At 49.0% G+C, this 12,192-nt stretch overlaps 1 protein-coding gene across 20 annotated transcripts in view; it reads left to right on the top strand.

Annotated features, from left to right (window-relative positions):
* The window catches only part of LOC140533059 (SCO-spondin-like), a 92,815-nt gene that overhangs the window by 53,126 nt on the left and 27,497 nt on the right, over nt 1-12,192 (top strand). For 19 of the 20 annotated variants that reach the window (XR_011976779.1, XR_011976780.1, XR_011976778.1 and 16 more), the window contains 18 exons: nt 292-544; nt 1,909-1,955; nt 2,171-2,341; nt 2,831-2,962; nt 3,268-3,413; nt 4,149-4,243; nt 4,543-4,595; nt 4,931-5,137; nt 5,293-5,463; nt 5,616-5,695; nt 6,742-6,911; nt 7,645-7,691; nt 8,246-8,437; nt 8,596-8,766; nt 8,995-9,195; nt 9,564-9,660; nt 9,787-9,986; nt 10,521-10,687. Coding sequence is in view for 17 of the 20 variants with exons in the window: in XM_072652356.1 (XP_072508457.1) it covers nt 292-544; nt 1,909-1,955; nt 2,171-2,341; nt 2,831-2,962; nt 3,268-3,413; nt 4,149-4,243; nt 4,543-4,595; nt 4,931-5,137; nt 5,293-5,463; nt 5,616-5,695; nt 6,742-6,911; nt 7,645-7,691; nt 8,246-8,437; nt 8,596-8,766; nt 8,995-9,195; nt 9,564-9,660; nt 9,787-9,986; nt 10,521-10,687 (2,600 nt within the window). In the remaining 3 variants the exon portion in view is untranslated. The remainder of the gene's footprint in view (nt 1-291; nt 545-1,908; nt 1,956-2,170; nt 2,342-2,830; nt 2,963-3,267; nt 3,414-4,148; nt 4,244-4,542; nt 4,596-4,930; nt 5,138-5,292; nt 5,464-5,615; nt 5,696-6,741; nt 6,912-7,644; nt 7,692-8,245; nt 8,438-8,595; nt 8,767-8,994; nt 9,196-9,563; nt 9,661-9,786; nt 9,987-10,520; nt 10,688-12,192) is intronic. The other variant, XM_072652361.1, reaches the window with a different exon arrangement.

Genomic DNA, 12,192 nt, shown 5'->3' with positions numbered 1-12,192 from the left:
CTCACCCTTCCTGCACCATTGTCCTGATGCCCCTGTTCAGATGGATTGCCACTGTCTGCTCCCTAATTTTTGGGCAGATGTTTTGTCCAACAAAATAAGAAGCCGTCCCAGTTTTCTTTACTTCTTTCTCAAGAGAAAACCATATGGGCCCATTTTCAAAGGGTTTGACAATAGGGCTAAATGTTCAAAGGCCAGAAGATTGTGTCCCCTCCTTTTAGGCACAGGCCCCAGTGCCCTCTGATAAGGTCCTCATAGAGGGTAACCCTCTTTTTCTGTCTTGTTTGGTGCTAGCCCATTGTCCGGAGGGCATGGTATTCTACTCCAAGGAGCAATGTCAGAAGGAGGGAGGGCCGTGCCCACGGCTGTGCTTGGCACAGGACCCTGGTGTGGAATGTACAGGCACCTGTGGCCCTGGATGTACCTGCCCTCCTGGCCTCTTCCTGCACAATACCAGCTGCATGCCCCTTAGCCAGTGCCCCTGCCAGCTTCATGGGCAGCTCTATCCACCTGGGGCTGTGGCCCATCTGGACTCCTGCAATAATTGGTAGGTTACCACTGGCCAGAGCCAGTAAGGCATTGAAGGGTCAGCATTGGAAGATGGGGAAGGGCAGGGTCTCAAAAAGTAGGTCAGGTAATGTGTGAGTGTAAAGGCTGTGCCCCAGGACTGTAGGCTGGGATCAATCAATTTAGCTCCTCTGGAGATTCCAGAACCAATCCAAGGGATCCTTTCCCTTGGTCCAGGGCTTTTTTCTTCCCCTACTTTCTAATGCTCACTGATCACTGAACCCTTAACTCAAGGTAAGGCCCTTCCTGTGGGATTCCTAGGTCAGAGATCTGTGGCAGTCATTCTCAGCTGTCTCTACCCTCTTCTTTTGCTGCTGCTATTGTCAGAGTGAGATGCCTGATTATAGGCTCTTACCTTTTGGACCCAGGCTGATACATACTACCCCAAAACTACAAGCATGCATCATGAGGAGCTCATTTACAAAGGAAAAGAATGTGCAAGTTCAGAAATAATATACTAGGATAGATCACTGGAAGTATGAATGGAGGGAAATTATCCAGTCTCTTAAACTATTAAGTCTGGCGTACTTAAGTTCTTCTAAAATAGGAGTCCTTAATCTTTCTTGTGCCTAGAACCCCCTGAAAATCTGAGGAAGCCTCTGAATCCCTTCTCAGAATAATGTTTTTAAATAAATAGTTAAACATACATAGGACTATAAAGGAATCAAATTATATTGAAAGAGTGATCAAAATGTTTTTTTGTAAGTTCATGGATCACAATGAATCACACAATGATCACACATGGATCCCCATTAAAACTTTTTGTTTAGATGCTATTTCCCCAGATAGACCTAGCTTGGTGTGTGACCTGAGGATATGTCTGTTTCTTCTTTCCACCTCCCCCTTTCCCATGAAGAGATGACATCTTTTACACCAGAAAATGACCCTATCTCTGCCAAAAGTTTCAGTCATTTGGATGTTGTGGATGAAACTCATTGGTCCATTCTCCAATCCTCCACATCCCTCTTGACCAAACAGAATGTTTCCTAACTGTAATGCAGGATTTGTAATGTCCTCCCATTCCTACCTGCACTTCCCTGCCCTACCTAGGGAAGATAAGGAAATAAGGCTAGGTAAAAAGGGCAATGTTTCAATCACCTAAGAAATCAGAAGAATTCAACACACAAGTTAACCTCAAATTGTACGGAGAACAATCCATTTCCTTTCAATTGGCTGAGAGGTGAACAAGGCAGGAGCTGGGAGATCTATCTAGATCTATCTAGGCGATTACCCTTCCCACACCTTCAGTGGCTCAGACTCCTTTTAGGTCAAAGACTTGATTATTAATTTGGAGAAGGGGGAAGGAAGGGCTGTCACTTAGCCTCCTTTCTTTTTCTTCTCTAGCACATGCATCTCTGGAGAGATGGAGTGCAGCTCTGAGTCTTGCCCAGGTACCTTTGTGTCTCCTATGTTTGCTGTTGAGGCAGAGGTGGGGTGGGTCCTGAGTGGTGAATAAAGAAAGCTGGCACAGACCCTGCCACGTTTAAAGTGTCACACACACCCCTCCCCCAGCTCTTTCAAGAATGTGACTTGATGATTATGGAAAAGTTGGGGCTGGAATTGGGGAGGAGGAGGATTATATCTCTTGATCTACCTGCCCTGACAGTGGCCTGTGGATGGAGCCCCTGGACCACATGGAGTCCTTGTAGCCGAAGTTGTAATGTGGGCATACGACGACGTTTCCGGGCAGGCATGGCACCCCCCGCTGCCTTTGGAGGTTCTGAGTGCGAGGGTCCTAGTGTAGAGGCTGAATTCTGCAGCCTGCAGCCATGTCGTGGTGAGAGAGAGGGCTGGAACCCTATGACCCATTCCCCAGGAGGCACTGCCTTCTCAAGATTTCCTGAGTTTTCCCTTGACACATCCTCAAGAGATTCCCCCCAAGGGACCTATCCTAGACACTCCAGAATAGACCCTGAAAATCCCCTCAAATACTTTGAAAGTTTATGTCTTATAAGAGACCTCTCTAAGGGGCTGCCATAGAAGAGAGACAATGGGGGAAAAGTCACTTCATTCCTGGGCCACATTTTTATCATCTGTGAAAAAAGTACATTAGGCTGAGTTAACTTTAGGGTATCATACAACTCTAAATCCAATTACATCATGTGACATCTATGACTTCTGGAGGGATTCCCCCTGAGAAATCGGGAGGTGACCTGAAGGCATGTGTGCGGGACCTGTGTTGTAACAGTAGTGAGCCCTTGCTGTCTAGGTAGGGGATGAGATGAATCACCCTGGGAATGCTGGTATGATTCTCCTCCCTCCCTAGGCCCTGGTATGGAATGGGGTCCATGGTCTCCCTGCTCTGTACCCTGTGGTGGGGGTTACAGAAATCGAACCAGAGGCAACACCCCCCATAGTCCTATTGACTTCTCTACCTGTGGTCTGCAGCCTTGTACTGGTGAGGGCCATCTTAGATTATGGTTTTTTTTCAATGGAATTTCCTCCCCCCAGGTTGAAGGGTTGGAGACTTGGGTCACTATTACTACTCCCCTTTCAGAATAATCCCCTCTTCCCTCTAGACGTATCCCTCATCACCATCTAGGTGAGACCCCTCCTTTTCTGTAGTCATCCCAGGCCTCTCTTTCCATCTCCAGAGCTTGGTACATTCCTAAGATAGAGGGACCCTGGATAGGGAGAGCTGGTTCAATTCAATACATATTTGTGGAAAGACTGAGTCTGGGCTTACTAGGTTTGTGTCTCCAGGGCCAGTGCCTGGAGTATGTCCAGAGGGAAAGCAATGGCATAATTGTACTGAGGGTCCAGCCACCTGTGCAGAGCTCAGTGCCCAGGAAAATCCCAATGGAACCTGCCACTCTGGCTGCTATTGTCCCTCTGGGACCCTCTTGCTGGTGAGCACTTGGAACAGGGGAGGGGAAAGGAGGAGAGAGAGATGGCTCTGGAGGTGGAGTAAAGCAGCGCTGCTGAAGGTGGAGGGATAAGGGGCAGCTAGCTAGGAGGCAGTATGGAATGATGGAAAGATCCCTGGGCTAGGATAAGAAGACCTAAATTGTAGTCTAGGCTCTGCTACAGTTGAAGATGTGAATCACAGGACATGTGACAATCTCTCTAGAGGCTACCTTATCTATAAAATGAGAGGTATGGATAGATAGGAAATCAGATGTTTGCAAAGGTTCCTTGTAGCTTAAAAATAGTTCTTTCATCCCAAGTTGTCAATACATATTTTCAGAGCCCTGGGTTTAGATCTCTAGGGAAGACAAGGCAAAGAAAGGAGTTTATGTTGAATCTCTGGGAAGCTGAGACATATACACATGCAGCGGTTATAGCACAGTGGAAGGTAGATCCTTGTGAACTGGAGTTGGTCAGGGAAGGCTTCCTGGAAGGGGTAGGACCAGAAGCAAGGTGGATGTGGAGAGACAGAGGTGGCAAGAGCTTAGATCTGATCTGCAGGTGCTGGGGGTATAGGGGAAGGCAGAGCTGAGAGGGGTGTGGTAGGGGAATTTAGGTGGGTTACAGACCAAGGGCCAGACAGTTCTGGGGGGCACAGAGCCCATAGAAAAATGGAATGAAAGTAGGTCAGGCTAAACCAGAAGTCAGGAAAGTGACAATGAGTCTATCTATTTCAGAATAACATATGTGTGCCTCGCCAGGATTGTCCTTGCACCTATGGTGGACATCTTTATCCTGCTGGCAGCATTGTCCTCCAGCCCTGTGAGAACTGGTGAGGCCTGTATTTTTCTCTCTCCATGACCTCTTGAGGACCCTAGTTTCTTCTCTCTCTCTCTGTCTCTCTGTCTCTCTCTCTGTCTCTCTCTCTCTCTCTCTCCCTCCTGCCAAGGACATCACATTAAAGGCAGGGGTGGGCCACGGCTTGGCTAGTGACTGAGCCAGATGGCTCATGCCTGAGCAGAGAAACCTTGCTTTCTCCCACATGGACCTATCATCCTCCTTCAGGACCAAGAATGAGTCTGTCCTGTCTCTCTATTCCCTTCTCTCATTTTACTCTCTTTCTCCTTCCAGCTCCTGTGTCTCTGGGCTCATCACCAACTGTACCTCTCGGCCATGTGAAGAAGGCAAGCGCACTCCCTTTCCACTGCCACTTTGGGGGTGGGGTGGGGGGAATTGAAGATGCTAAAAGGAGGCCACTGGGCTAGAGGAGCTCTAACATTCTGTAACATCCTCTACTTCTGATATTCCTTGAAACTTTGATTCTAAAAGTGGGGCCATAATCAGTCAGTCAGTTAGTCAATAAACGTTTATTAAGTGGCTACCATGTGCTGGGCATTATGTTGAACACTGGAAGCATCCACGGAGTGGAGGGTTGATAGAGGTTGAGAAATGAAATATCTGATTTTTGTGCAGATGGCACACCAGTGCCACTAAGGCCAATGCCCTCTTTCCTCACCAGATCAAGCCACGTGGTCACCATGGACCCCCTGGAGTGAGTGCTCAGCCTCTTGTGGTCCTGCCCGCCGTCACCGGCATCGTTTCTGCCCCAGGTCTCCCCACCTAAAATCCTCCAACATCATGCAGCTTATTTCAACAACTTCCCTTCCCTTTCTTTGCCGTGGGCCAGAGGCTGAAGAGGAGCCTTGCATCCTATCCCCTTGTGACCGTAAGTGCCTTTTTACCCTGATCTGTGTTCCTTTCTGAACCCTTTGCCCTATGCCTTTGGTGGCCCCCAGTAATCCATCCTGTATCCCAGTTGAGCCACTTCCTCCTGGCTTCCAACCCTCTCTAAGCTCTCCCCTCTGTTTTCTACCCTTCCAGGTTCAGGAGGCTGGGGTCCATGGGGCTCATGGTCAGCCTGCAGTCGGACCTGTGGGGGAGGCCTTCGGAGCAGGACACGGCTCTGTGACCAACCTCTGCCTCAGGGCCTGGGTGACTACTGTGAGGGGCCTCATGCTCAGGGGGAGGCCTGCCAGCAACTGACATGCCCAGGTACCTATCTACACCTAGAGGAGGGATGGAAAGGACCCAGGAAGGATTGTTTATCAGGCTGAAGAAGGGGAGAGGACTGGGAGCCTGTAGAGTCAGGGAGCTAGAGAGGAATAAAGACAAGAGGGACTTCCTGGCTTGTCCTGTATCCTCAGGGGCCAACTGCAGCGCTATCCCTGGTGCTGAATTTAGTCACTGTGGCCCACCCTGTCCCAGGTCCTGTGATGACCTTGTGGTGAGTCAAGTTCCCTCCTACCCCCTGTCCCTGCTGTTCTTCAGGCTCTTACCCCTGCCTTAAGGGGCTCTGACATTCTTACATATGGGACCCGAATGTGGTGAAACCTGCTCATTCCTGACTTTCTGGGCTCCCCTTAATATTCTTCTTTATCATTACTACTCACTGATCATTCTTGCTCTAAGAAACTGCCTCTGAGGTCTCTGTCTTTACTAGTCCACCTCTCACTACCAGGCCCAGTGTGGTCTAGATGGGCAACATGATGAGATCAACTCACATTTATAAAGGACTTTTTAAGGTTTACAAAGTACTGGACTGCCCTTACCACAACCATGTGAGATTGGCTGTGCAAATATTATGATTCCCATTTTACAGACAATGAAATTAAAGATCAAAGTGACTTTTTATGGCCACCCAGCTAGGAATGACTGGAAATGAGATTGGAGATCAGGTCTCTGCACTCTAAACCCCAAGGTGGGGCCCACAAGCTGAGAGATTTTGGAGATGGAGTTTCATGGGTCTGAATTAACATCAAACAATTCAAAGAATCATGAGATCATAGCTTTAGAGTTAGAAAGTAACACAGAGGTCATCAAGTCCAACCCGTCCTTATTTTACAGAGGAGGAAACTGAGATCCAGAGAGGCAAAGTGACTTGCCCATGGGCTCCCAGCTAATAGGTGTCTGAGGTAGAATTCAAACCCACCTGTTCCTGTCTCCACACCTAGTGCCATATCTCCTACACCAGGCTGCCTCTCAGACTCATAGCTTGGGTTTCCAAACAGACCATTGTATGAAATCATAGGTGCCTCCATCCCCTATCAAAAGCTTTTCCTCTTTCCTTTTCCATTCTCTTTTTTCTTCTTTCTACTTTTCTCCCCTTCTTCTCACAACTTCATTCATCACCAATCATCTTCCATCTGTCTTCGTGACCAGCTCCTAGACCATGCCTGTATGTCTGTCCTCATGCCCTTGACCTCTCACCATTCTCCTTTTCCTTCTGTGTTCCTGCTGACCCATGATCTCTTCCATCTCCTGTGCCCTCAGCACTGTGTGTGGCACTGCCAGCCAGGCTGTTACTGCCCTCGGGGCCAGGTGCTGAGCATGGATGGCACTGCCTGCGTGGATCCAAGCCATTGTGGTTGCCTTGACCTGCTGACAGGAAAGCGGCATCAACTGGGCTCCATATTGACACTCCCTGATGGCTGCAATGAGTGGTGAGGACTGGGGCATGGCCAGGAGGAGAGCAGGGTAAAAATCATAACATCAAGTCCCATCTCACAGAAGCCCACTGGTCATTAGTTCTATGTAGAGCTAGACTTTTCAAAGATTTTTCACAGCTAATTTATCTCATTTGATGCTCAACATAACCCCATACAGTTATTATTCCCATTTGACACAAGAAGACACTGAAATTTATAGGAGTTAAGTGACATTTCCAAGGTCACACAGTGAGGGAGTGGGTAGGCTAAACAACTCATTTATTTGTATTTTTAAATGAGGAGAGGGAGGGAATATTACATACTTTCTGATACTGGAAAATGTGTCATTTCTAGATATAGCCACATGGTGGTGCAATTTATTGAATTTTGTTTTAGACCCTCAAACTTATGCAGAAAAGACTTAACAATGGCCCCGGAACCAGCGGACTAAGGGACTGGGACCTGGGAGCGCTGCTCACTGTCTATGGAGGGAGATAGAAGAGAGGGACATAGGGGCAGGAGAGGGGTTGAGGGGGGTCAGTCATTCAGTCCTCCAGAGAGTGTGTCAGAGGAGGTTGTGCCCTTTCCTCTGGAGAGCCTAGACTAAAGGCAAGTACAAGGGGGCCTCCTTGGGGAGGAAGTGTGGTCCACTTTCCTCTCACACACAATGTCAGCCCCCTGGGTCAAGTCCTTCCGTGCCCTGTGTTGGTTATGGCTTTGAAACTGAACCTCTGTCTCTCTCACTTAGCACCTGCATGGAAGGGAGGCTGAACTGTACTAACCTGCCTTGCCCAGGTAAGTGCGTGGTTTAGGGGGAAAAAGATAGACCCAAAAGGATGATGGAAGAAGGGGCTCAGCCATTGGGCCAGGATGGTGGTGTGAACCCCATCCATGCACATCTTGTCATATTTAGATCCAGACCGGGCCTTAAAAGTCATTTAGTCCAATGCTCTTATTTTACATTTGAGGGTACTAGAGACAGCTAGGTGGTTCGGTGGGGACAGAGCACTGAGCCTGGAGTTAGGAAGACTTGAGTTCAAATCCAACCTCAGATACTTACTAGCTGAGTGATCCTGGGCAAACCACTTAATCTTTATTTGCTTTTATCTATGGAGAAGGAAATGGCAAATCACTCCAGTATTTTTGCCAAGAAATCCCTACAGACAGTATTGGTGTGCTATGGTCCATGGGGTCATGAGGTGTTGGATGCTACTGAACAATACTGAGGCCCAGAGAGGTCACACAGCTATAAGTTGTAGGACCTCATTTGAAACTCTATCTTCTGACTCCAAATTCAGGACTCTTTGTCATATTTTCAACCCCCTTCTGCTCCTGTTCTTTTTTCACAGTCCCTGGAGGCTGGTGCTCTTGGTCTGAGTGGACACCATGCACCTTGCCATGTGGGGGTGAGAATCGTGCCCGATCCCGGATCTGTGCCTGTCCTTCCCCTCAGCATGGCGGGGCTTTGTGCCCAGGGGAAGTTGGTGAAACTGGTGCACAACTTCAGCGGGAGCCCTGTCCCAGACCCACTATGTGTCCAGGTATTGGACTGAGTAGGCTCCCTTAGGTGTCCCAGATCCCCATTCCCTCCAGCAGGGTCCTGATGGTCTGATACCTACAATGTCTGTAATGATCCCTCGATGGTACCAGTGCCTGAAATGGTCACCCTGACATAGATGCCTCTGTTCCTCCGGCACAGTCGATGGTGGATGGAGCCCATGGGGAGTATGGTCTCCTTGCAATGCTTGCACTGGGGAATCATCTCGGAGGAGGGAGTGTACCCATCCATCTGCAGAGATAGGGGGCCGGCCTTGTCCTGGGAGGCACTGGGAGAGCCAGCCCTGCCAGGACAACTCTACATATTGCGCAGGTGAGGTCCCAAGGGGGAACCTTTGTACCTTTATCTCTGACTTGAGACTTCTCTTCTCTTTTTCATCCCTTTTCCCTTCCCCAGTATTTTTCTCTCTTTTCTAGGATCACACTCTTCTTAGGTTTTCTGTCCCACCATCTCCAAAGAAATGGCATAAGACCAAAGATATAGATATGGGGGAAAGCTAGGAGTAGCAATCTCTTTAGGATGCTCATCTTTCCCCTGCAGACTGTGGGGGTGGTCAGGAACTTCTCCCTTGTGGGAAGCCCTGCCCCCGATCTTGCCAGGACCTGTCCCCAGGGAATGTGTGCCATTCTGACCCATCTGACTGCCAGCCCTCTTGTGGATGTCCACTTGGCCAGCTCTTCCAAGATGGACTCTGTGTGTCTCATGCTCACTGCCGCTGCCAGTACCAGCCCAGAGCCATGGGTCAGTTCCTTCTTCACCTTGCTCCTTCTTTTCCATAAGAGCCCTTCCCACCCACAACCAAGGATCTGGCCCAAGGTTGCAAGTGGGGAAAGGACAAGGGTGAGAACAATCACCTGATGTTTCTTCCAGATTCTTGTACCCCCAGGCCTCTGTTTTCCCCTATGATCCCATGGTGTGCTCCAGGGGTTAAGTGTTTCTATCCCCCTGAGCCAAGGGGGCCTCACATCTAGGGTGAGAGGAACCCCAATGGAGAAAGGGAATGGGGGAAAACATAAATTTGGCAAGCTGAACTCCTCAGGGGAACATGGAGGGTGGGGCAGGGGAATGTGCTATCTAGGGTGCTCATACATGTGAACCCTTCTTCCCAGGGATCCCTGAGAACAGAAGCCGTTCAGTGGGGTCCCAGGTCAGCTCTTGGGAGAGTCTAGAGCCTGGGGAGACTCTGATGGGGCCTTGTGACAACTGGTAAGGTGGTTTGGAGTAGGACTGAGAGGGAGGGGACAGGGTTTGGAAAAGGGATAGACTAGGACGTAGAGTTAGCTAGTAGGGATGACATGGGCCCACTAAATCTCATATCTCATATCTCCCCAGTACTTGTGTGGAGGGTACACTGCAGTGCAAGGAAGTGCCCAGCTGTCCAGGTCTTGGTGGGTGGACACTGTGGGGCCCTTGGCAAGATTGTAGTGTGTCCTGTGGAGGTGGAGAGCAGCTACGCTCCCGGGACTGTGCCCGCCCCCCGTGCCTGGGTCCTGCTCGCCAGAGCCGGACTTGCCATACTCAGGTCTGCACAGGTGAGTTCTTTGAACTTGCAGCTCACTTACATACCTCCCCAGGCCCTCCTTAGTCCACCATTGTCTTTCCTCTCTTACTTATGCTTTGGGGATGGGTCTTTGACTTATACCTCTTCTCTGGGGAAAAGACTTTGAAACTGCATCTCAGTAGCTCTATGAAGGGAGAAGGGAGCCTGACACCAGGGCAGAGCCAGCACTGGGGGCAAAAGGTGGGCAATATCACCTTCCTTATGCTAGAAATGTTGCCCTAGGTAGAACGTTTTAAGACCAGCCTGGAACTAAAGGGGGAAAACCATTTATTAAATATTTATGTGTCCTAAGAAACATTGTGCCAAGTTCTGGGAGGGGAGCATAGCCTGTGCTAGGGATATGAATTGTCATAAGTTAAATATGTTTCTGGAGACTGAAGTGAGCCCTGAGCCAGGTTCTGACTGAGCAACGGGTTAGACAGCAAGCATGCCCAGGGATGGACAGCTGAGCATTGAGGTGGGTGAGGGTGGCAGAGGACATGCTGAAATAGGTATCTTCTCACAGAAGCAGGCTGCCCGGCTGGAAGGCTATTCCGGGAATGTGAGATGGATGAAGGCTGCCCCTTCTCTTGTGCCCACGTCACCCAGCAGGTGGACTGTTTCTCTGATGGCTGTGAAGAAGGCTGTCACTGCCCACCAGGAACCTTTCAACATGGCCCCACCTGCATACAGGTCAGAGCTCACTTCCTTCCTGGGGAGCATCTTAACTCAGCCCCAGGACGGATTTCCCTTGTGATGGTGGGCTCCTCCAAAAGGTACTGAGTACAAAGATGTGCCTTTGTTTACTGACCCCTCATTTCATGGGCAGGTGCCCGGACATATTGTCTGCCTTCCAGGCCTTCCCAGGCACTACCTGCAGCTGCACTAGTCTCCTGGGGTTAGTAATTCTCCCCTACCCTCTCCCTGGCCCCCATCCTGTATCCTCTGTAAATGCTTACAGTCATCACTGCGTATTTCTGCCCAGCAAGTCTTCCTCCTGACCCACGTGGTCAGGAACATCGTCTTAGAGCTAATTTGGTATCCTTTTGAGAGAGGGCTCCTATAATTCTTTGTGTCCTGGATGCCTTGGTCAGTCTAGTGAAGGCTATACCCTCTTCTCAGAATAATGTCCTTAAATGATGGAAGGGAATGCTAATAAGTAAAGGTATGGTTTTCTTTTTCCTGTCTAAGTTTAAAGACTCTTTGAAATCTATCCACAAACCCCCTTGGGGAATCCTGCTTTAGTACTAGAAGTGACTCATTTTACAGATGTCTTTTGCAGCACTTAGGCACAGTGCTTGCTTGGCACATAGTAGGTGCTTAATAAGTGTTTATTGATTGATGAGGAAATTGCTATTGTATAAGTAGTAAGCAGCAGAACCACTTCACAACCCAGTGTTCTGATTTGGAATCTAGTGCTCTTTCCACAGCACCAGGCTGCAGAAATCCCAGACTTTTCTCTCTTCACCTTCCTCCCTGTCCCTCAAGCGCTGAGAGACAGCAAGCTGGTGCAATGGATGGAATACTGGGCTTAGTGAGACTGGAGTTCAAATTTGACATCAGACACTTACCGGCTGTGTGGCCCTGGGGAAGGCACTATACCCCTGTCTGCCTCAGTTTTCTCATCTGTAAAATGGGAATAATGTGAAGATAAAATGAATTAATCTTTGTAAAGCACTTAGCACAGTGGGTAGCACATAGTAGGTGTTTAATCGACACTTGTTTCCTTCTGTCTGGCACATAGTGGGCATTGCATAAATGCTTGTTTCCTTAGGGATCTTCTGAGAAATTTCACTTAGAGTAGAACTAGAGAATAGACAGGAGGCAAACAAAAGGAAGGAGAAAGGGCTCTCTGGCGAGTAGCTGTGTTCACTTTCTGCTTATTGTAGATTTGCTGATCTCTGGCTTGTAGCTTGAGTACATAAAACTTGCAGAGGCTCTTCCATCTCTCTTCTGACCACCATCTTGTCCCTGGCTCTGCCCTGGTCCCTGCCAATACACAAGTGGGTCAGCTGGTTTTCTTTTCCCCTGTGGCTCTGTAGCCATTGCCCCATCTTCTTGATTGGGTGTTACAAGAGGTAGGATTGTGTAATGGAGAGACTGGATCGGATATTGGTTTGAATCCTGCCCTGACCCTTGGTGGCTGGGTGAGTGACTGTACCTCTCTGATCCTCAGTTTCCTTATCTGTAAAATAGAG

Source organism: Notamacropus eugenii, chromosome 3, assembly GCF_028372415.1.
Source record: "Notamacropus eugenii isolate mMacEug1 chromosome 3, mMacEug1.pri_v2, whole genome shotgun sequence".
Classification (NCBI taxonomy): domain Eukaryota; kingdom Metazoa; phylum Chordata; class Mammalia; order Diprotodontia; family Macropodidae; genus Notamacropus; species Notamacropus eugenii.
The sequence above is the reverse complement of the archived record's forward strand: the minus strand, read 5'-3'. Positions and strand labels throughout refer to the sequence as shown.